A 25,182-nucleotide genomic window follows, 5' to 3' on the forward strand; every position below is an offset into this window, starting at 1 on the left:
TTATAATGTAAAATAATCTCTGTTAAATATGTTTTTTAATAATAAAGAAGTTAAGAATCACCGTCTTGTTTAGTTATTCTACAAATTCTGTTGACAGGTCTTTTATAAACACCATTTTTACATTTAACTGTAACTACACGAGTAATATTGTCTGGCCCAACATGTTTTTGTATTATTCTACCTAGTAACCACTTGCAAGGTGGCATGTGATCCTCCTTTAAAATAACTATGTCATCGATTTCTGGATCAGGAGTTTTTGTATTCCATTTGTATCTGAGATTGAGATTGACAAGATATTCCTTATACCATCTGTTCCAGAAATCAGCAACCATCTTTTGTGTTAGTCTCCATCTGTCTAAATTTGATATTTTACATTGAGTATAATTTTCATCAGGTATATTTATCAGAGGTTCACCTATCAGAAAGTGGCCAGGTGTCAGCGGGAGGGGATCCTCTGGGTCATCACTTAACAAAGTTATGGGTCGTGAATTTAAACAGGCTTCTACTTGTGCTAATACAGTAGAAAGTTCTTCATACGTTAGTGTAGTGTCTCCTATTACTTTTAAAAGATGAGTTTTTGTGCTACGCACCCCCGCTTCCCAAAGTCCGCCAAAAATTTTTGCATACGGGGGATTGAAATGCCATGTAGTACGCTCTTGGGCTAACAACTCTGCTATCTCCCTTGGAAAAGTCGATTTAGCGTTATTGAACATTTCCTTGAGCTGTCTGCTAGCTCCCACCAGATTCGTCCCGTTGTCACTATGGAGATCCTGGCAATGACCTTTTCTGGCTGTAAAACGACGGAATGCCTGGAGGAAACCTTGTGTAGTCATATCTGTGACTGCTTCCAGGTGTATTGCTCGGGTAACGAAACAGACAAACAGACATATATACCCTTTATATGATTTCGAGCCTCTGCCTGGTGAAAATCTGATATTAATTGGCCCGGCATAGTCTACACCAGCTGACTTAAATGGTTTGCTGGGTTTTAATCTTGCTTCTGGTAACTGGCCCATTAATGGTGTGACGTTCCTTTTCGAATGTCTGATGCAGGTAACACACTCTCGGTAGGTTTTTTTTGCTTGAACCTTCGCACGTAGGATCCAGTATTTTGATCTCAAATAACTCATTATTAACTGAGGACCTCCATGCATAGTTCTCTGATGTGCATCTACAATTATCAACCTGCTAAGATGGCTCTTAGCTGGCAAAATTATAAGATGCCGTACATCATAATCCACTTGAGATTTTTGGATACGGCCACCAACTCTTAAAATTCCATTTTGATCCAAAATGGGACAAAGCTTGCGCAGCTGACTCCTCTTAGGCACGTACCCTTGAGATGTTAATTGCTTTATTTCTTCATTAAATGCAATAGCTTGAACTTGTTTGATACAATTATTTAAAGTCTCATTCATTTCCTTCGGTGTAACAACTGTACTAAAAGTTTTACGTTTATCTTTAGGTAATTTTAAATTTAGAAATCTTCTGCAGTATGACATTATCCTCAACATTCTTGATAGAGATGAATATTTATTCCAAATTAGATCTTCCTCAGTATGTGATAAAGCAATTAACAAACTCACCTTCTCCTCTTCATGTGTATCTTCAATTTCAGAAATGTTTCTGTTTGTATCCAGTGTAAGTAGCCAAGTTGGCCCGTTCCACCATAACTCATGACTCGACAAATCCATAGCATTGTATCCTCGTGAGGCGCAATCAGCTGGGTTGGTGTCTGTACTGACATGACCCCACTGTTCATAGTCTAGTATGTTTAATATATCTGAAACTCTGTTACTAACAAATGTATTCCATCTACTCGGACCAGCTTTCAACCAAGCTAGAACTATCATTGAATCTGACCATGCGTATAAGTTTTCTTTCGGTATCTTCATTACTTGAGATGTCTCTGAGATAAGTTTAGTTGCCAGCACTGCTCCACAAAGTTCAAGTCTTGGTATTGAAACTTCCTTCTCTATGGGAGCCACTTTTGTCTTCGCTGTCACTAAAGTTGTGTAGACTTGATCTTCATTAATGACTCGAACGTATATAGCTGCTCCATATGCAACTTTAGAAGCATCAGCGAAGGCATGTAGTTCAATTTTGGCTTTATGAACGTAGTGCAGCCATCTCGGTACAGAAATATTTTTGATATTATTTAGTTTTTCTCGATACTGCAACCATTCTGCTAACAATTCTCCAGTAATAAGTTCATCCCATTGTAGCCCTGTTTTCCACAACTTCTGTATCAAGATCTTTGCTAAAACTACAACTGGAGCCAACCAACCAAGCGGGTCGTAGAGCTTAGCTACTTCAGAAAGAATTTGTCTTTTGGTTACAGGTTGTGTAATGTCTGGTAAATTCAATGTGTACTCAAATGTATCTGTTGTTCGATTCCAATTCACTCCCAATATCTTGACTAGACTGTTGTTAGCCTTGATTGTGATCAAATCATCATCTCTTTTATTTTGTCCAATGTAGCTTAGTAGTGTGTCATCATTGCTGCACCATTTCTGTAGTTGGAATCCACCCAAAGTCATTAATTTATTCATTTCTTCATAAATTTGGAAAGCTTCTTCAACACTATCACAGCCGGTCAGTAGGTCGTCCATATAATAATCTCGTTTAGTAATCTCAGATGCGATAGGAAACTTTGTTTTTTCACCCTCAGCTAACCTTTGTAGAGTTTTTACTGCCAGATATGGCGCGCATGCAGTTCCAAATGTTAATCTCAATAGTCTAAAATGGGTTACAGGTTTATCAGGTGAGCATCTCCACAGCAATCTCTGAAAGTTTGTGTCTTCCTCAGCTACACGTATCATTCGATACATTTTGACAATGTCTGCAGCAAGACATACCTTATGTGTCCTCCATCTCATTAGTATGTGTCGCAAGTCCTGTTGCAGCTTAGGTCCCACAAGTAGGCAGTCATTCAGAGAGACACCATTGATGCCGTCCTTACACGAGGCATCATAAACCACCCGTACCTTAGACGTAGTCTTGTCTTCTCTCAAGACAGCGTGGTGAGGAAGGTAAACAGCCTTAGGATTACCTACCTCCTTAGCGTCAACTTCTGTCATATGATTTAAATTTATGTACTCATCCATCACCTTTGTATTTTCTTCTTTAAGTTTCTCATTCTTCTTTAACTTTCTTTCTAAAATCTCTAATCTCTTACTTGCTATTTCTCTTGAATTTCCATATTGACACTCTGGCTCTTCATTTTTAAATGGCAATTTCACAATGTATCTTCCGTCTTCATCTCTAACGGTTGTGGAATTGTAGTATTCTTCACATCTTTCTTCTTCCTTTGATAGGTTCTTCACTATACTATTTGGCTCATTTTCCATCTCCCAAAATTGTTTTAGTATCTCATCCTCCTTGACATTGATATGTAAACTTGTAATGTTTCTCCTCGCTGAAGTTGATTCCCGTGACATCTTCCCTGATAGTACCCAGCCAAGAATTGTTTTCTGAGCTAATAAGTTTTCTTGCGGGTGTTTTAAGATGCCATCTAGCAATATATCACTATATACTTCAGCTCCAAGAAGAATATCTATTCTTCCTGGTGTTGTGTATCCTGGGTCTGCTAACTCTAGATTCTCTAAGTCTGACCACTCAGGAGCGCTAAGGTTAGTAGTGGGTAACAGTGTTGTTAGTGAACGCAATACATATGCATTTACACGGACTGAAGCTCTGGGATTGTGGCGTGATTCCACGATGAGTGAAACCATGTGTTTGATTCTCATTTGCCCTTCTCCCACACCTGACACCCAACCACTCACTGGTTTACGCGTTAAATTAAGAAACTGTACAGTTGATTCAGATATGAAACTCGCTTGTGAACCTTGATCTAGCAAAACTCTCACTACTCGCTTACAACCATTTTTAGTTCTAACAAATACATTCGCAGTCGCTAATAATACATTGTTTGGTATATGCTTACTAGAAAAGTTACTCACTATATGTGAGTCGTTTAAGTTTGACAAAGCATTAGTCTTACCTTTTTGCACCTCGCTCATAGTACCTGTCGAAGTTGTTTCATCTTCTTTTGAATTCTCATCCTTCTGCTCTTTATCTTCTTTCTCGAAATGGATCAGCGAGTGGTGCCGTTTAAAGCACCGTCTACAGTTTGCTGTACTTTTGCACCTAGAGACAGAATGAGAGGAAGAAAGGCAGTTGAAACATAAACGACTCTTCTGTACAAAGTCCTGCCTCTCCTTGGTTGGCATTTCACAAAATCTCTTGCACTTAAAAATGTAGTGATCATTTATGTTACAGAATGCACACTTCACTTCACTTTTTACACCTTCTTTGTCAACACTAGTATGGAACGCTTTTGGTTTCGCAGGAGGTGTAAACCGTTTCGCTGCCTTGCTGCTTTCTATCATCTCCAAAGACCGGAACCTCGCCTCCAAGAAGTCCTTTAATTGCAACCAGGTTGGTAATTGGTCGTCCTCTTTGCTGAGATTTTGCTCCCATTGCTTGACACTTTCTGTGTCTAACTTTGAAACAACTACATAGTTTATGAAAAGATCCCAGCTCTCAGTCATTACTCCTGTGTTTTCTAGGGCTTTGATGCACATTGAAGTTGTGTCGACTAGGTTCTTGATGGCAGATGCAGACTCCATACTTATTGGTTTTTGTCCGAAAAGGATTTTAAGAATTGCATTACAATTATATCTTTTGTTATTATATCTTTTAACCAATTGACTCCATGCTTCTTGGTAGTTTGCGTCAGTTGTAGGTAAATTGCGCAACATTAACTCAGGTTCTCCTTTAAGGTTACTTTTCAGGTAGTGTAGTTTTTGTACAGGTGAAAGTCTTTTATTTTCGTGTATTAAAGAGCAGAATAAGTCGTAAAAGGTTTGCCACTCCTCGTACTTTCCATTAAAAATAGGTAATTGAATTACAGGTAACTTCACTTCGTTAATAGATTTTTCAGTAGTTGGCGGTAAGGTCTGCGTTGTATTTGTCTCCAAAATATACGATTGCAAGGTTTCCTTCAGAGTTGTTTTATATTGCAAATACAAATCTTCAAACAGTTCATACGTGTTGTCCTTTAGATAACTTACGGTTACAGTTTTGTCCAGGCCGCTCGCTTTGTAAATGATCTCCTTGTGACCTTCCGTGAACTCTTTCCATAATTGCTCTAAAATCTCTAGGCGTGACTCAAGATAAGCTCTCCTCAGCCTGTCTTTTGGTGATTTTCGAAAGTTTTTGTCCGAGCGTCTCAAGTTTTCTAATAACTCATTTTGGAATGCGACTAACTCTTCCATTGTGCTTTAAACTCGTGATAACAAAACTCAACTCAATCTCTGTTCTCTAGAAAACTCACTCGCGTATTCTTTTTTGGAAGAATTTTGACATGTGCTCAATTGCGTTCGGTTTCACGGAACACGCGGCCGGCGAACTTCATATTAAAAAAAAACTGCCAGCGAGTCACGTAGGCACTGTGCGCCGCGGTTCTGGAATCCGGTCGATTGGACCATATGTTTAAGCGGGATAAGATCGAGTTTTGCTCGTTTTTATGGAAGAGTTTGTGAGTAACAACTAACAAAAAAACACCGATACGTGTGTTCAACTTGATGGTTTAATTGTCACTAAATGAGTAGCAGATACAAAAGTACCTACATAGAATTATATTTAGACACTCACCCCTTTCTCATGCCACGGTAACTGCAGTTGAATTGTCAAATCAAACAACTGTTCTAGCAGTTGACAGCAGAGATCGCTCGCACAGTCGACTATTAACTGCTCGAGAAATCAATGCAATGTTATTTAAGTTCATTAATTCTCTGCTCGTTAATCGTACGAGTATGTAGATGCTCTTACTGAAACATTGAATTGACCCTTAATACTTTTAACGTAGGCACAGTTAAGCTAAAATTTTGGTTATTAGAAGTCCAAAACTGTTGACTAAAGTGTTTACTCGAGACACCTTTTAGCCTTTATTACAGTTGCAGACTGTTAGCAGATTCCTCTCAAGAGACGTATTAAATTTCCAGCAGCCTTCAAACTTTGAATGAGCTTCAAAAATTAAGAATATGAAATGCCTTAAAAGCTACGAACTTAAAAAAAAAAACTTAACTAAAAGCTCTGGAATATGTGTACAAAATTACAACTTTATTCATCCAGTAAATTGGCTGTGATAGGCGGATAGACAAACAGACACATAATGTATTATTAGGGGTCCGCACATCAAAAGGCAAAACGGAACCCTTATAGGATCATTTTGTGGTCTGTCTGTCTGTTTGTCTGTACGTCCGTCCTTCACCTGTACGTTTCAAAACAGATTTTTATTTTATTTTCATGCATAGTATTTCGATTTATCGTGCAAAGTGTCAGAGAAAATACCGGAGTACGGAACCCTCAGTGCTCGAGCCTGACTCGCACTTGGCCGGTTTAAAAGATTAAAAATTTAAAAAGCAAAAAGTTATCTAACTATATCTAAGTTTATAAAGAGGCGGAAGAAGGCGTACAATGGACGTTGGCCTACAATCCAGACTAAAGCCTTCATTGCGTATAAAATTATTTTTCTACGAGTATCGTTTGGTACAGAAGCACGTTAGCCACTTTTTGTTTTAAGACTGTCTTAACTGTCGTGATGACATGTCGGGACTTCGAGTGTAATTCCTTGAATGTCAATCTCGTCACTACGAGTGCATTCAGCATAAATTAGCCAATTTGTATGGATGATGGAATGAAATAATTTGTGGAATTAACTAAAATAGCCTCTTTTTGCACAAAATCATTCGAAACTCTGATTATTTTAAATGCATAGGGAAAATAGAGACAACAGTGTCAACAGGAAAGCTATTTTATCTAACATCTTGTCTGATCAATGTATGTCATGTTTATATGAATACAAATTATAAAACCCATTGCGATGATATACTATTATCCAGTGGGAAATGTTTCTGCATCGTATTTCCTATTGTTGAGGATCCATTAAACACAGTATAGTGTTAGGAAATTCTCCCAAATTCTTTTTCATAACGTAACGATCGCAATCACCTCCAATTGACTGAAATTCTCTCACTATTGGCTACAATGTAGGTATTGTTGCAATAAGAGATTGAAATAATTTTTGGTGCAGCATTAGCGAAATCAAGCGGCCGTGGCACAAGTTGACATACTTGATATTATAACCTACTGAGACAATCAGTTAAGAGCACAGAAACACTTCGTTAAGATAGTGCAACACTTTGTCGTTGGTGTGCTCATAACCTTGCAGTGTTCATTTTCCACATCTCTATTTTCTCATAGTCAAGCGCAAAAGTTGTTTGTATAACTCGTTTGAAGGCCTGAAATACTAAAAGCGTATAATGCCTTTGATTTAAATTATACGCCTCTTAAAATATTACATTGTGCTACATTGTAAATATTTGTTGTGAATATTTTTCGACAACTTCATCTCTCACTTTAGCGTAGCAAACTGTACTCAGTCACTGCTCCATATAAGCGTAGTTTGATTCGCATTTGCATAACAAAGACATTCAGCTGATACAGTAGACAAAGTAAAACCTGTCATTTAAAATAAATAACTAGGATGAAAAAAAGAAGCCAACTTATTGCCAAGTTAACTTTAATCACGACCGCTAATCGCGAGCAAAAACAACAGGCACCGCACAATCAAGCGAAGTGGACAAGAGTTGGGGGGGGGGGGGGGCACTCTCATTAGACATTTTAATTAAGCCAGATCTGTCAGCCGCGCGATAGCTGTCCGCAGCCCTTCGGGTGATAAAAATATACCGTTTACAGATATGCCGACTTACAACTCCAACTTACCACGCATCTGCACGTTGAAACTTACCAATTCCTTCCGATTAAATCTGAAATGATTTGTTATAACTTTGACCCAGGTTTATGACAAAATGTGTTCTCCAAAGTAGCCGTTGCCAAGAATAGAACAGATGCAAATGTTTTTGTATAAAAATTATCTAATAGATTAAGCAATTACTAAGCGAACTTTTGTAAGCTTAGGTAATTGACAAATGTGATAAGAAAACTAGTTGAGGAAATAGCTTAGCTCATGATTGCAATTGTATTTTTGTTCTAGTCAAAATCTGAACTTTAAAAAGCTCTTCTGTAAATTGACAAATGTATAGTTACTGCAGTTGTGAACTAAGCCATCGATATGTCGGCAGCCGACTAGTTGGCACGTCTATAGGAGCTTTAAGAGTAGGGCCAAAGCGCCATTGTTCCAGACAGACTTTACCTGTCTCCAGCCACTCTAATTACGAGTATTATGTTATAGATTGTTCAATATAATGGAATAGGCTGAAAGTCGTTTTGGCTCATTGTTGTCTGGCTGTGCTTATATTTCAAGAGTAATTAGTGGAATAAGTATCATCCAATTATTATATTCTGTAACTTGACTGTGCTGCATGGTTTGGATGAAAGAGATGTTTTTTAGTTTTTAAATTCCATAGCAAATTAGCCCTTGATTGCAATCTCACCAGGTGGTAACTTATAATGCAGTCTAAGATGAAACCGGGCTAACTTGAAAAGGGTATGGCAGTTTTTAATGTCTGATGCACTCGTCGGCGGTGGGACAGCTACCTAAAGACCAGAGTTTTCACCACTGCGCTTGGCAGATCGTCAAAAACACGCAGTTCTTAAACACCCTTATTACACTAATATTATATAGGCGAAAGTTTGTGTGTATGTTTGTTTCTGTTTCACGTAAAAAGTACTAGACGGATTTGGCTGAAATTTGGAATGGAAATAGATTATGCCTTGGATTAATACATAAGCTACTTTTTAGCCCGGAAAATCAACGAGTTCCCACGGGATTCTTAATAACCTATATCTACGTGAATGAAGTAGCGGGCAGCTAATAAAATATGTCTACTTTCTTTAATTTTCCTTATTTTGCTTAAAAGATAAATACATCGCAGAAACCTTCTCTAACAAACGCGTGTGATAGATTTTCCCGCCGCCGCCGCGCCGCCTGCCGTATGTATGTAGAATGTAGATTGTGGAGTTTTTAACCCCCGACCCAAAAAGAGGGGTGGATAAGTTTGACGTGTGTATCTGTGTATCTGTCTGTGGCATCGTAGCTCCTAAACTAACGAACCGATTTTAATTTAGTTTTTTTTTTGTCTGAAAGGGGGCTTGTTCGAGAGTGTTCTTAGCTATAATCCAAGAAAATCGGTTCAGCCGTTTGAAAGTTATCAGCACTTTTCTAGTTACTGTAACCTTCACTTGTCGGGGGTGTGATACATTTTTCACTCTTGTTATTCGCGGTATAGTGCACCTCTTGCGCATTTCAGTGAGAAGCTACTTGTTTACCGTTTAAGCCAATAAGAAAATCAGTCACGAAGGGTTCCGTACCATCGTACAAGAAATAACACTTCTTAATTTTTTTAATTGTCATGGCGACCATTTAGAACTTTTTTATATTTGTTGTTATAGCGGCAATAGAAATATCTACACATTCTGTGAAATTTTCAACACTCATCCTATTACGGTTCACGAGATACAGCACGCTGACAGACAGACGGATGCACGGACGGATAGCGGAGGCTTAGTAATAGGTTCCCGTTAGCATCCTTCGGGTCCCTAAAAACTAAAGTACTCGTAGATAGGTAGGTATAGACCTGACAGATCGCGCTTCAAGCTCAAGGTTGCTGTACTCAGATCCTCACCAAAGTGGCGATATTGCGCCAAACAACTGATATTAGCATGCAAACTGCCCAGCGCCGACCTACTCCAACCATAACTCCTTTCCTGGAAGCTGGAGACCTCTCGCCGCGGCCGAATTTGAATAATGCCGTTTTAAAACTGCCTCTCTGGCTCCGGAAATTAAAGTATATTTTGTGTGTCTGGCGTTCCGATTTTGGAAAGTAGGCTAGCTTAAACTCGTAATACATCATGGTCATCATTGCTGGCCCACTACCGGGCACGGGTAACCTCTCAGAATAAGACCGGTCTAAGGCTATCGTCCACCACACACTTCAAGTGTGGATTGGTAGACACACTTTGTAGAATATTATGGAGAATTCTCAGGCATACAGTTTTCCACACAAGGTTTTCCTTCTCTGTTTTTTACCCCCGACCCAAAAAGAGGGGTCTTATATTTTTGATATGTGTATCTGTGTATCTGTCTGTGGCATCGTAGCTCCTAAACTAATGAACCGATTTTAATTTAGTTTATTTTGTTTGAAAAGTGACTTGATCGAGAGTGTTCTTAGCTATAATCCAAAAAAATCGGTTCAGCCGTTTGAAAGTTATCAGCTCTTTTCTAGTTACTGTAACCTTCACTAGTCGGGGGTGTTATAAATTTTTAATTTTCACTTGTTTATTATAGTATTTATATCTAGATGTATTTTTCTTTTGATGTTTTGTTTGCTATTCGCAAATCCTCAAAATCGCCCGCACGCCTTGCAATAGGCATGATTAAACCCCGTGATTAAATCCGCCTTGAGCCATTCGATGAAAATTTACCCTCACAAAGGCTCGCTATAGAGGCTTTTGTTTGGATTTACACCACAGTAGTGCTTTTTAGCTTTCTAAGTCTCGGTCTATGGTAGTTATCTACTTGAAGTCTACAAACTTAAAATTAGAAGGGTAGGTCCCACCTTATTAGGGTTCCGTACCTGAAAAGGAAAAACGGAATCCTTATAGGATCACTTTCTTTTCTGTCTGTCTGTCTCTCCGTCTGTCGTGTCTGCCAAGAAAACCTATTATGGTACTTCCCATTGACCTAGAATCATGAAATTTGGCAGGTAGGTAGTTCTTATAGCACAAGTAAAGGAAATAATCTGAATTGTGGTTAAATCAAAATTAAACAACAAAAAAAATTAAATGTGTTCATAAACAAATAATAAATAGTATTTTCAATTTTCAAAGTAAGATAACTATTCCAAGTGGGGTATTAAAGGAATCCTCGGTGCGTTGATGATGAAGTAATTAAACGACACGAATTCCTTCGTAAAAATTAGTTTTTATTCTTATCACAACATGAAAAAAACAACATTAACAAAACAGTCTTGACGTATATATTGACTATTGAGTGAAGGTTTTTTTCTTTTTTCAAACTTTTATTTTTAAATAAGTATGTGTGTAACCTACAGGTATCATATGAAAGGGACCTGTACATTCTAAAACAGATTTTGATTTATTTTAATGCATAGAAATTTTTGATTTATCTTGCAAAATGTCTGAAAAAATACCCTAGTATAGAACCCTCGGTGCGCGAGTCTGACTCGCACTTGGCCGGTTTTCTTAACGTGTGTGCGAATGTGTATTATTTTCGAATTAAATCCTACCACTGATACTCGTATGTCGCACTGACAGTGCTCGGACTGGGATAATGTTCTTGTTTATAGCTCATCAAGCAGCGCAGCGTGAGGGAAGCATAATATAGGTACAACGATGCAGCGCGCACTAAGATCAGTAATGACTGTAGCAGACGGCAGTTAACTGTGGGATTTATTGATCGTATCTCGTCAGGGCGCTATTAAGAAAAATCGTTTAATGATTTTTCCAAGCGAAGAGCATGTATGTGGGAATAATAACAATGTTTGTGGGAATGAGAGCCAAACGACTTCGTTTGAAGCGTACTATACATATACCCCTCATAAAATTTATTTATTTAATTAGGTAGGTAGGTTAGGTAGGTTTCTTTATTATTCTAAGTACATGTCAGCCTCAATATAATTTAAGTAAATAGATGAAAATCCTTCATAGGGTTAAACGAGGCAGTTAAAAACGCTCGCTTGGCAAATAAAAAATTGTCCTTTACTTAATTAAAATAAATAACCGTTACAGCCTAGAAGTTTCAATGAAAAAACCTTTTAAATGTTTCTGCCTTTACGCCCATGAGCAAATAAATTTAAGCTCAGAGAAACAGTGGGTATTAATTAAGCTTAGGACAATTTATTTGTTGAGTTTTCTTATCTTCCTTTCATTCTACTTTTATGGTTTTAGAAAATATAATTTTTAAATTGATTCAAGACTTTGGGCTATTGATTTGTTCACTGTGAGACACCATGCGTATGTTGGTTTCAGTGGAACCATATTATGTCAAAGTATATAAAGCTGAGTTTAAGCTGTGGTTAAGTTTAGGCTTGGTCATTGAACTGTATTTTGTGTGTCTGCTTGTCAGCAGGAGAGCGCGCACGCGGTGCCGGTGCTGGTGGTGGTGGCGCTCACGGGGGTCAAGGTATGCGACCCCGACGACCAGGTAAATACATAGGTACATTGCTGTTATATCTCTTACTTTACCTATCATGTCGGTGCATAAGTTCCTTTGTTATCTTATCATCATCATCCAATAGCCGTCCACAGCTGGGCATAGGTCTTTTGTAAATGAAGGGATACACGCCACGCTCTTGCGGCGCCTGAACCCAGCGGCTCCCTACGACTCGTTTGATGTGGTCTGTCCATATAAACATCTCAATAAAAGTGAATGAACTTCTGAACCGACTTAGCCTTATTTTAACATGTAAATAAATGAATAATTACTCTTTCGTAACATTTACTTAGAAAATCGTAAAATTTGTAGTGACTATCTTTTTTAGACTGTAGATTCTTTAAAAGAAATCTTAAATACCATTTAAAGATGGCAGCGGTACTTTTTCGAAAATATGCATATCGATCTGAGATAATTTATAATGAAAATACTTCATGTCCATCAGAATTACATTTATGAAATCTCAGATTTCACCACCAGATACATCGTTCTTCTTTTACAATTTTATAAAGAGCGTGTCTGTCTGCATGTGCAGAGTGTGCGCATGTCGCACGCGCTGCGCCGGATCTCGTACGCGACGTGTGAGGCGGCGCGCGCGCTGTTCGCGTTCGTGGCGCGCGAGCCGCGAGCCGAGCCCGCCGCGCAGCTCTGCTACTGCCACGCCTTCGAGACTGACACCCCCGCTCAGGTGAGCTTCCATCTCTAGCGGTGGGCATGCTTGCTAACTTTAAACCCTTCTTCTTCCTTCATATCGAGAAACCGTGATCCTTATCCAATCTACTCGGACGAAACGTTTCTAATATGAATGATGATGATGAATATCGGTTAGCGACGATCGGTAGGCGGTGGAGTCCTAGCTAAATATGTATGGTAAATAAAGTTATGACCAAACTATGATCGTAGATACTGGTCTTGTCGGTGTAAACCATGAACGGAAACCAATTTTAAAACCCATATTCGATGCAAGTTTCGATAAACATGCCTTTTAGAATGGCGGCCAAACCGCGAGTGAGAGAAACAAGCAAGCAATAAATACATAGTAGTAGAAAGTTAGTAATGTACGTCGAAGGCTCGGCCGGTGTGGGCCGCGTCCGGCGCCGCCTTATTGGACTGCGGCCGATGTTGCAGCGCACACAGCATCTGTGAAATTGCAACAAGTTATAAGCTTTTGACGATTTTTATGTAAGTAATATTATATAATTTTATAATAAAACTTATTTGTAAACAAAATAAATAAGTTTTTGTCTGGTGGGAAGTTACCACCATATGTAAAATTATCATCTAAGTAAGTAAATAAAATCTATACTAATAAATAAAATTGGAGTGTCTGTCTGTAATTTCGAAATAACTACCTCATATTAAGCTCATATGGTTATTTGAACGATACCATAACTGAATCACACGTTTTTAAAATTTTTGTCTGTCTGTCTGTCTGTCTGTTTGAAAAGGCTAATCTTTGGAACGGCTGAACCGATTTTGACGAGACTTTCACAGGCAAGTAGAGGATTGACCAGGGCGTAACATAGGCTACTTTTTTAACCGACTTTCAAAAAGGGAGTTGTGTTTTTCTACCTATGTACACCGAAATCTCCGAGATTTCTGAACCGATTTGCGTCATTTCTTTTTTAATCGATAGAGGAACTTTGCGACATTGTTTCATAAAAAATTTGGTTTCCAACTCCTCAATCCTGATGCTGCAGGGGATCTGACCAATCCACGCGGGCGAAGCTGCGGGCATCAGCTAGTAAATAAATAAACATACTAGCTATGATCTATTTTTCCATAACTAATTTAAAAGACGAACAAGTAGCCTCTCCCTGAAATGCGTAAGAGGAGTACAATACGCGGTCCAAACGATCTAGTAATCGCAAACTGACAATCAAATCCTGATACGAGCAAGAAATCTAACACCAGAAGGTCTAAAGCGCCGCGAAAATGCCGTCGCTTACGCATATCTCCGAGATGGTTTATGCGATTCGTTTATCTTTTAAGTCACCTAAGGACAACGAAAATACAGGATGTAACCAGAACGCTAGCTAAAACGAAGATTACTGATAGGTAAGTGATAAGATACCATAATTTTTTTTAAATCCTGTATTTTTTAAAGTTTCAGAATAATTTGCAAATAAAACATCTGACTGACGCTAGAAGTCAATGAACATTCCGTAAATATGTTACTCGAAGTCAATGCCACGTTGCAGGTGGGGCATTGACCCGAGTTTTGCACGCTATACAATGCGGGTATGAAAAATACTAAATCACTAAAACTACAAGATAAGGCAAATGGTTATTAGCGTTGGATTGTGTTGAGGAATTATAATAATAATGATAAGTTTTTGCGTTCTGGTTACACCCTGTATAATATCTTGTCCTCCGTCTTGCACCAATCTCCATCGGTTAGCATTGCACTTGCGATTATTGCGCCCAAACTTGTACGTGAGTAGTGGTGCTTAGAGCTTAGGATACGGTCGTATCGAGAGCGATATGTAATTTATACAAGCTCTTCAAGCTGTTGCAGTGAAGCTTAGCCGTTTAATTTTCACTTGCAATCAGTTTAGTTGTGTGTTTTTTTTTCTTAAATTTTTATTCAGATACAAGTTGGCCCTTGACTGCCATCTCACCTGGTGGTAAGTGATGATGCAGTCGAAGATGGAAGCGGGCTAATTTGGAAGGGGGATAGCAGTATTTTTTTATCAACCTCTTTGGTTTGTACACGGCATCGTACCGGAAAGCTAAATCGCTTGGCGACACGGCTTTGCCGGTAGGTTTGTAACTAGCCACGACCAAAGCCTCCCACCAGACCAGACCAAAAATTTATTCTAAACCCCTGCCGGGAATTGAACCCGGAACCTCCCACTAATAAGACCACAGCACTTACCAATGCGCCGGGGGGGTCGTCAATGTGTGTGCTCCGAAAAGCTTGAGGTGCGTGCCTAGGAATAGATAATATTACCGTGCCTAGGATGAACCACTGACCTCCCAAATAGGAGGCGGACGGCTTAGCAACTAGGCTATCGCGGCTTTTACTTACATCATTTATTTTTATTACGTAGATAATAACAATCAGTGCGTGCGGGACACACATTAATTTATTTATCTTACGAATTCAACAACTGACAATCAAAGAGTATACTATGTATAAATAATACATTACTTACTTATTTTGATTTTGAAGTGACTTTGACTTACAAATACCACTGTGATCCTAATCCTAAATCACTTGACGGTACTACTTTGCTACTTACAAGTAAGGAGTTTGAAAGAATTTTAATATAGTTGGGCAAGTAAGTCTGCGTGTCGTTTTGTCACGGAACATAAGCTGCGTCCACCGAGGGGATTATCATAGCTAATTACAATGTCCACATCGTTCCCCTCAGCTAATCGGCTTATAATAATATTTGCTTATGCCCGCGACTTCGTCTGCATGGACTATACAAATTTCGAACCTCTATTTTGCCCCCTTAGCGGTCGAGTTTTCAGAAATATTTTCTTATAGCTTGTTCACACAGGCTGCGTCAGCGTAGACGTAGCGCGTACCATTGCGTTGTAATGTGTGGGGCTGTATAAAACATGGCAATTGGCACACCGCTTGCGTAAAGCGTGGACGTATGCGTAACCCGGTGTGTTAGGCGGTTACGCGCGTCACTATTCACGTGTCACGTGTACGCAATTGGTGTGAATTGGCTTTTAGCGGATATCTACGTCATAATAGCTATCTGCATGCATGCCTTTCAGCCCGAACCATCCAGTAGTTTGAGCTGTGCGTTGATAGTTCAGTCAGTCAGTCACGTTTTACTTTTATTCATATATTGAAATAGGCCAGTATTTCTTGTTGTGGTACCATTTATTATTCCATCTACGTAGTCACTTCATTCGCTGCGACATTTAATAATTGTTTGGTTCAAAGTCAGTCACGAAATCTATTTCTGGATTTTAATCGTTTGTAGTTATGTGGTACTCGTAGTATTATATTTTTCCCTTTTATGTTTAAATAATTCAGGGTTATCTTGGATAAAAATTGTCTGTAGAAGCTGCTTTTAGCTTTTTAACCCCCGACCCAAAAAGAGGGGTGTTATAAGTTTGACGTGTGTATCTGTGTATCTGTGTCTCTGTGTATCTGTCTGTGGCATCGTAGCGCCTAAATGAATGAACCGATTTTAATTTAGTTTTTTTTGTTTGAAAGGTGGCTTGATCGAGAGTGTTCTTAGCCATAATCCAAGAAAATCGGTTCAGCCGTTTGAAAGTTATCAGCTCTTTTCTAGTCACTTGTCGGGGGTGTTATAAATTTTTAATTTACACTTGTATTAACATGTCTCTATACTTTTTATCGATTCTTTATGCCTATTCAAGTTAAAATTCTAGCGTCCCCAGAAATTAATTTTGTATTAACGTAGTTATTAGAAGGTATAGCTTATTAGCCTTATAGCATTATAAAGTTTAGTTATATGGGTGCATCTGCGTGTATCTGAATTCTGAGCAGTTGGAATTTCTATGTTATTATTAAGTATATAAGTTTGAATATAATATACTTACTCTGTATTTGAAGTGTGCTTATAATTTAGACGGAGTTAGATTTCTATATGAATATTAAACAATTCAATGAAATTTTGTACACAGTTCTACTAATTAACATCTGTGTCTGTAGTTTATTAGATTTCCGTAAAAATGGTAAAATTTGAAAGTTACACGGTTTCAAATATTACGCTCACGATATTAATTTGTAGAACGAGTTTACAAAAATTCATTTAGTTTGATCTATCTGAATATGTATATGTACAAGTGTAAATTAAAAAATTATAACACCCCCGACAAGTGAAGGTTACAGTAACTAGAAAAGAGCTGATAACTTTCAAACGGCTAAACCGATTTTCTTGGATTATAGCTAAGAACAATCTCGATCAAGCCACCTTTCAAACAAAAAAAACTAAATTAAAATCGGTTCATTAGTTTAGGAGCTACGATGCCACAGACAGATACACAGATACACAAACTTATAACAGCCCTCTTTTTGGGTCGGGGGTTAATAAAAGAAAAAGATGACTGACTGATCTATCAAAGTATAGCTCAAATTACTGGATGGATTGAACTGAAATTTTGCATGCAGATAGCTATTTTATGACGTAGTCATACACAAAGGATAATTGAAAATTCAATCCTGAGGGGGTAAAATAGGGGTTTGAAATTTATGTAGTCCATGCGGAAAAGTCGAGTGCATAAGTTAGTTGGTTAATATTGCAATAGAGGTGAAATACCGTTTGTATGGAGAGTGTTCTAAATAAATCTTAAATAACATACTTCGGACTTTTCTTAAGAGGGCTCTCTCCGTCACTCGTTTCATACAATCGTAGTTCCAATTTCATTTGAATATTAAGCAACCAAAGTCCATGAAATTTTGCAGACAATATATTCTAGAAACTAATATCTATGTCTGTGGTTTTCCAGATTTCTGTTAAAATATTCGGTTTCAAAGTTACGCGGTCTTAAAAAATTTCATACAAATCTTTGAGCCCCTGTAATTTTAAAACTACATATTTTTAAAAAAATGTAAAACACCACAGACACAGATAGTAGTTTCTAGAATATGTCTGCAAAATTTCATGGACTTTGGTTGCTTAATATTCAAATGAAATTGGAACTACGATTGTATGAAACGAGTGACGGAGAGAGCCCTGTTAAAAATTGCTGAGCTATCACAAGCCTTGTCACAAGGTGAAGCATCCGAGCAAATCCATGACAGTAAAAATTATCAGCATCATTGTCATTTTTTCTCTTCATGGATATGGATTTACAGGACTTGCCAAAAAGGGGGTTATTAATTATTATGTTTTCAAGGTTCAGTATGCGCGTTTTTTCACTCCACCATTATTTCTCAATGTCAGAACAGATTTGGATTATGTAGTATCGTTAGAATCCTTAGATCATCCCGAGTGACACTGGCTATAATTTTTTTGAAAAAAAAATCAATTTGGCAGGTGGATGACGTAAAAATTTTAATTTTTGTTTAGCGCGACAGGATTTTTTTTAAATTACGATTTGTACTTAGTTATTATTGCTGGTGCCTAATTAACATAATCACAGTAACAATCGATACAGTCACTAATTCCACAATGATACGACTAGAAATGCCTGAGGCGGTCGCGCATTCCAGCACGCGACCTTGCTGCGGGGAAGGAGAGGTGGGGGCGAATTCCTTCGCAGCATTCACTTTGTTTCACTTAAAACACTTGATCTTGTACCTGTGCAGCAGACGATTATTTCTATTAAACGATAGACGTACACTGCTAAAAGTCTCTTGAAGGGACTTCCGCTGCTCCCTGCGACTCATAATAGGATGCCCACCTAACTCCTAGTGGGCTGTCAAAGTATACGTTTCAGTGCAAAGTCACCATTCCAGTACCTTTGGAGTTTTGAGTTCAACGTCCGAACGGTCGCTCATAGTTCTTCGAAATAACTATGTGTTCCGCTTATTGCAACTTGAGCATCGCAACTTGGGCTATGTCGGTTACTCTGGTTCTTCTATGGATCTCCTCATTTCTGATTTGATAATATAGACAAACTTCAAGCTTATCCGTAGCCCGCTGAGCGACTCTGATTTTTCTTATTAGTTCTCCTGCTTTGCGACCATGTCAGTACATCATTACTTGTCCTAATACATATTTAAAAACTTTGGTCTTCAGTAATGTTTGGTGATTATCAAAAATATGAATATATCCAAGCGTAACCATATCAGCACTGACATCACCAGCAGTCTTTTTAATGAATATTGTAGGTAGGTATGTATTCAGCATAGCTGCAAGTTAGCTTCGAGCAAGCACTTGCTGCAATAACTCTCGGCCAGCCATTGTAATGTCACTGAAACCAAATGAATGATGAAATCTTGATGAATTACCTCCAATCAGAACTGGAAAATGTGAACAATTATAGTTTTTTAACGTTGATATAGTAAAAACCAAGATCTTTATTTAAAAAAACGTCTTATTTGGGAGGTCGCAAAGTTTGTCACGGGCACGCACGTCTATTTTTTATAAGTTATCTCAGCGTTTTAAGTAATTAAAATATCACTTGCTTTAACGGTGAAGGAAAACGTCGTGATGAAGTCTGCATGCCTGAGAGTTTTCCATAATGTTCCTAAAGATATGTGAAGTCTGAGTCTGCCACGCTGGCCCAGTGTTGATTGCCAATCTACACTGGGCCAGCGTGGCAGACTATGGGCCTATACCTTTCTTATTCTGAGAGGAGACCCGCGCTCAGTAGTCTTGTGCTAGTTATTACTTCCCATTCTCGTTTATGAAACGATGTTAAAAGTCAAAATACTTAATAAAAAATAATTAAATTAAAAGTAAAATACTTGGATTAAGTAAAATACTTGGATTAAGTAAAATACTTATTCCAAGTTGCTCTTTTAAAGTCTAATCACAAAATGGTATCTTTCGCAATAATAAAACACAGTATTTTGTATTTACGGGCATAGGCTACTTTTTCATCCGGAAAATCAAAGCATTCCTACGGGATGTTTGGAAAACCTAAATCCACGCGGTTGAATTTGCAGGCATCTTCGATCTTAACTTTTTATATCAACGGTGTGGAATTAAAATTGTATTGAATGTAAATTCGTTTCTCATTAAGTAGGAGGCGGGTCATCAACCGATCGTCCTCGCAAGCTCGTCGCATGCGACGCGAGTCGCGGGCGAAAATAAAAAGCGATTTTACAACACAGGTGCGCGGGCGCAGCGCTCGCGTTTCCCATTCCATTGTACTTGCGCCACTTACCATGAAGGCTTTGCAAGTTCACTAGTGACGCGAAACCGCTCACTGGAACAAACTAATATAACTAACTGGCATAATATTATCACTATAGTCAACCAATACACGTCCACTGCTGGGCATAGGTCTCGTGTAAGGGACACACACGTCGCGGCCTTACCTCCTGAATCTAACGGTTCTCTGGGACTCGTTCGATGTCATGTATCCATCTAGTGGGAGGTCTCACAACACTACCCTTTCCAGCGCGAGGTCGCCATTGTAGCACCTTTGAACCCCAACTCTGTCAGACAGCATAAAGATAGCTAGCAGTTAGCTTCGTTTAACCGTTGGCGAAATTTGAAACAGAGACAGCTTGGATCCCGGAGAAGTATATAGGCTACATTTCATCCCAGAAAACCAAAGAGTTCCCACGGGATTTTAAAAAACCTAAGTGTACGTGGATAAAATCGCGGGCATCAGCTAGTTGTAAATTGGATAAAATTTAAACTCGTGTAATATCTTGACATAAACACGATGAGATCGTTATGTTCTCATCATATCTGTGGGTTTTTATTAGTCGGTGAGCCGTTTGAACGAAAGATAGATTTATAATAAATGATGCGGTTCATTTTTATGGTTCCTTCGCACTTCCCTTCAACTTTTACAAGTTTACTAGAAACAAGTTCTCGGCAACGACCAGTTTTCGTCTTTCAGTTGTCAGTTGGCATGCGTGGGGTGCGGACGGCTTGTGTTAAATCATACATGTGTTTTACGTGTATTTAGTGCAGTGATTGATTGTTTGCGTGTTATTGTGTAGTGCGTGTGACTGACCGGCGCGGCGCCGTGTCGTGGGAGCCTAGTTACCTGTGGTATGCAGTTTAAACTTTAAACACGCTATGTAAGAAAGTTCACTTATTAATATCATAATTGATAAACTTTTTGTCGTGGTGAACCAGTGTTTAGAATACGTGAATATCAAAAGTTGTGAGTTTGAGTCGCGGAAAACATCGTGCAAGCTTCCTCTGAAACCTTTGCAATATTTTTTGATTGATTATTACATATTGTATTGAGCTTTCGGAAAGATGAGGGATCCGTCACACACCTCTAATTTTTCGGAGTTATGTGCGTTTTGAACAATTAAATATCACTTGCTATAACGATGAAGAAAAACATCTGAGGTAATCTTCAGGCCTGAGAGCTCTGCATGATGTTCTCAAAAGTATATAAAGTCTGCAAAGCACTGGGCCAGCAGCGTGGCAAACTATGGCCTGAAACCTTCTCAATCAGAGAGGAAACTCGTGCTCATTAAGTGGGCCAGCGAGCGGTTATACATGATGATGACAATGATTGTGCTTTTAAATGGGAAATTCGCGTATCGTAGGAAAAACTATGTATATGATATATTCTGCACCTCGCTAACCTGCAGTGGAAACGTGGATTTTAGCTTTTTATACGTAACGGACCTGCCTACTCGTATTTCTCTTTGATTACTGTGTTTTTCTTCTCAAACCAGGGCGCGTTTGAAACCCCCGTAGCATTAGTTTTAAGTTTACGGAATTAATATTACCAACATAGCGTCAATTCATTTGTCAAATTCAACAATTGACAGTCAAAAAGTGAACAGTGCAGTGGTAGGTACTTTGACTTTGTTACTAAACTGCTTTTATAAGCTGTTATTGTTCTTTCTTCCATTTAAATGTAACCGCGGGAAAGTTATTAACGTTTGAAGTCTTATTTTCATATCTCGTTGAAACTTTGTGCAAGTTAGCTACTTATGTAGTCTGCCTCAGAAAGCTTCCGCGTAGAAATGTTTTATTATCTTTGGAACAAGCCTACGCTGTGCTTATTAAGCTCTTTCTTAGGCTGAGACTGAACAAGGGTAATGAAACTTTAGTTTTAAGAACTTACTAGACTTTAATTTTTAAACTAAATTTCTTCTTTAGAAGAGAAGCTGGGGTTAATATTTTTTATCTACTCGCAAATATTTTATGGGATTTACGTCTTGTATACTTACATTATAACATTTTTACTACAATAAGTGCCTTTGTAGGTATCTATTAGCAATTTAATCATGACTAACCACCATCTCTCTACCACCGTGGGATATGGGGGTACCATATCCCCATCGACGTTTATCCCACTGTGATAGAGTCCGGATCGAAATGGCACAAGTTGTCCTACATAAAATACCTAAATAGTTAGGTAGGTCTAGGTACATATTTCAATTTGAATGCATGCTCATCCTGCCTACTAGCTAGTTCACCTTGACTTCACTCGGGTGTAAACTCTGAAAATCCTAAATGCTAGAGTTGCGTTCTCGGGATCGAACTCCGATCGCCTGAATAGGAGGCGGGTGTCTTAACTACTCAGCTATCACGACTAAGTAGTAAAAGTACCTCTCACGGCATAAGTTTTTTATAAAAATGATTTTGTTTCGGCACCCCTAGTAGACCTCAGCCCGTCCCCGGGTGGCCGGTCCGCGACAAAGCACTACCTGATCTTTTTAATTACATATTATTGCCTTTGTTTGTCCAGCGCTGGCCCCTCGACAATACGTCCTGTCGGGTTGGCTTGGACTTTTGTTACTTGTGCTTTTGTTTCCTGCATTCATTTACTTTTGTTTCCTAAGTAAGCTTTTATATAACTGTTTACAATGTGTTTATTGGGTTAACAGCTGCAGCTTTTAATTATGGGTAGAGTGGGTAGTTATAGATATAATTACTTACTTACATAACACTATCACAATACAGGAACATAATTCAGCTGTATTACTTATTTTATACTACCTTTATAGATACTTTGTGATTTCAACAATCAGAAAAACCAACCAAGTGCGAGTCAGAATCGCGCACCGACGACGGTTCCGTACCTACTCGGTTATTTTTTCCCGACATTTTGTACGATAAGTCAAAAACTATTATGAATAAAAATAAATTAAAATCTGTTTTAGAATTTACAGGTAAAGCCCTTTCATATAATACCCCATTTGGTATAGTTATCTTACTTTGAAAATTGAAAATACTAATTATTCGTCAATTAACACATTTAATTTTTTTTTACACAAACTCACGGTTCGGATTTTTTACTTGTGCTATAAGACCTACATACCTGCAAAATTTCATGATTCTAGGTCAACCGGAAGTACCTTATAGGTTTTCTTGACAGACACACAACAAAGTGATCCTATAAGGGTTCCGTTTTTCCTTTTGAGGTACGGAGCTCTAAAAACTAAAAGCATAGTAACGTCCCAAGTCAGCAAAAAAACAAGCACGGTTGGACAGAGATCGAACAATAACCGTGATTAGCTGCACGAGCTACACAAGCCACACAAGCACACACAAGCCATCGCACAGATGCACAGCACAGAGCGCGCCGGATCGCTGCGGAGGGAAACAATGCACCCATCAAAGGGAATGAGCATTGCCGATAAAGCTGCCTACAGACTAAGAGAGGTTTTGTTTTGTCATCAGTGGCTCGTGGGCTATGAAAACTTGCAGCCTGTTACATAATGCGGTGCAACAAAAGAATTAACTTCTTAGATATCAGAATGGTAGATTCTATCAGAGTGTAAAATGCTTAGGTTGAGTTATCTTGTCTCTATTAACGATTTGAACATTTTATATAGGTACCAATTTTTTGACATATTTTTAAAAAGAACTAGAGGATGCCAGATACTTACTTTCAGGTTTATTGAAAATCCTATGCGAACTCTTTGATTTTCCGAGATAAAAGTATATCCTGTGTCCTCCCCGGGACGGAACCTATCGAGCTCTGTACGTACCAAATATCGTCAAATCAATTATACTTTACTATAAAAACAACCGTATTCTGCTTAACCGATAATAATAGACAGACGGACACACACATTTTCGCATTCATAATATTGACTGAATTTAATTGACTATGACTGACTGACAGACAACGTAGGTACAGCCTAAACTAAGAAATCAAATTTTATATAAGATTCTCTATATATTAACGTAGACTTCAAAAAAGATTTTAAAAATTATAACGGGATTTTAAAAACTTTAATCCACGCCGACCAAATCGCCAACATCAACACGTATAGCTCGATTTAAATTCCATAACTGTAAAAAGTTAAATCCCTATTCGAATTTTCCAACCTTTCCAATTTTGAAAAAAAAAAAAGGTTGCGATTTGGCGGCAAAAATCCTAGAGTGTACGCCTATCATAGGGCATTGGGCATCTGCCTGCAGGGGTAGAGCAGATAAGTAAACAGGCTTGCGAGTATCAGGGGACAGCGGGGCTTAGCCGGCGAGGGATTATGGGGACTGGCTTAGTTCCAAGATGGACATGTAAGCCTTCAATTTGGGGGCTCAGTCATATCGGTTGCTTTAAAAAATACTAAGCAAATAAGTGCATAATCTATTAGGTATGCGTAGGTATTTATGCTTGACTCCTTCAAAATAAATTCACTACTTGATATTATTAATTAACGACTATTGAAATTTTAAAGAAGGAAACAACGCAAACGAACATTATTTGGGGTTTTCTTTCGTGGTTTATTGAGATGTTCTAGCTCGGAAAATTAATATTTCCTACATCCAAAATATGGTGTTTATGTACGGAACCCTAAAAAAGCGATGTCCGACTCGTACTTGGCCGGTTTTTCCTTTTTGATACGGAACCTTAAAAATGTTGATGAATTTGTAAGCCAAGTCGCGAGTACATCTCAGTAGAAAATAAAAGTATATCTGCCTGTAAGAAGACGACAAAAAGGATAAGACTGCAGAGAGCTGCGCCTATCGCGCCGAGTCTAGACTGTAGACAGTGCATCAGGCAAACAGACCATCTGGAAGAGGCTTAGGCTGACGGATTACGGAACTGAGATCGGAGACAAGCTTGAGATATTGGACTCTACATAATGCAATCTATATTATTTGACTGGTACCCATATAATATAAGACTCCTTTTCACTCTAGTTTGTTCCCGGTATTAAACCAGGATCTTCTTATTATTCTAGACGCACATATTTAATATGCCATTAGGAATCAACACAGTATAATGCTGTAATGTAGTCGATATAATAGATATACATACCTATCTATCTACCACAGTAGATGTGGACACATGAAAGTTGGAACTAAGAATCCACCGAAAACAAGCTGTTTTCGGTTTTCTGTGCGTGGATACAATAATAATTATAGGCATTGATAAGGTACTTATATCAGCTTAAAGCTGGGTGGTTTTTACTTTTGACGACCTGTATAGTCCTC

At 38.4% G+C, this 25,182-nt stretch overlaps 1 protein-coding gene across 4 annotated transcripts in view; it reads left to right on the forward strand.

Moving 5' to 3' along the window:
- Positions 1-25,182, forward strand: part of LOC123867319 — a 97,462-nt gene that overhangs the window by 38,833 nt on the left and 33,447 nt on the right. For 2 of the 4 annotated variants that reach the window (XM_045909303.1, XM_045909305.1), the window contains 2 exons: positions 12,119-12,193; positions 12,738-12,890. In XM_045909303.1, the coding sequence (XP_045765259.1) occupies positions 12,119-12,193; positions 12,738-12,890 (228 nt within the window). Of the gene's footprint in view, positions 1-12,115; positions 12,206-12,737; positions 12,891-25,182 lie in introns of all 4 variants that reach the window. The other 2 variants (XM_045909304.1, XM_045909306.1) reach the window with 2 other exon arrangements.

The sequence above is a fragment of the Maniola jurtina genome, chromosome 8, assembly GCF_905333055.1.
Source record: "Maniola jurtina chromosome 8, ilManJurt1.1, whole genome shotgun sequence".
Taxonomy (NCBI): domain Eukaryota; kingdom Metazoa; phylum Arthropoda; class Insecta; order Lepidoptera; family Nymphalidae; genus Maniola; species Maniola jurtina.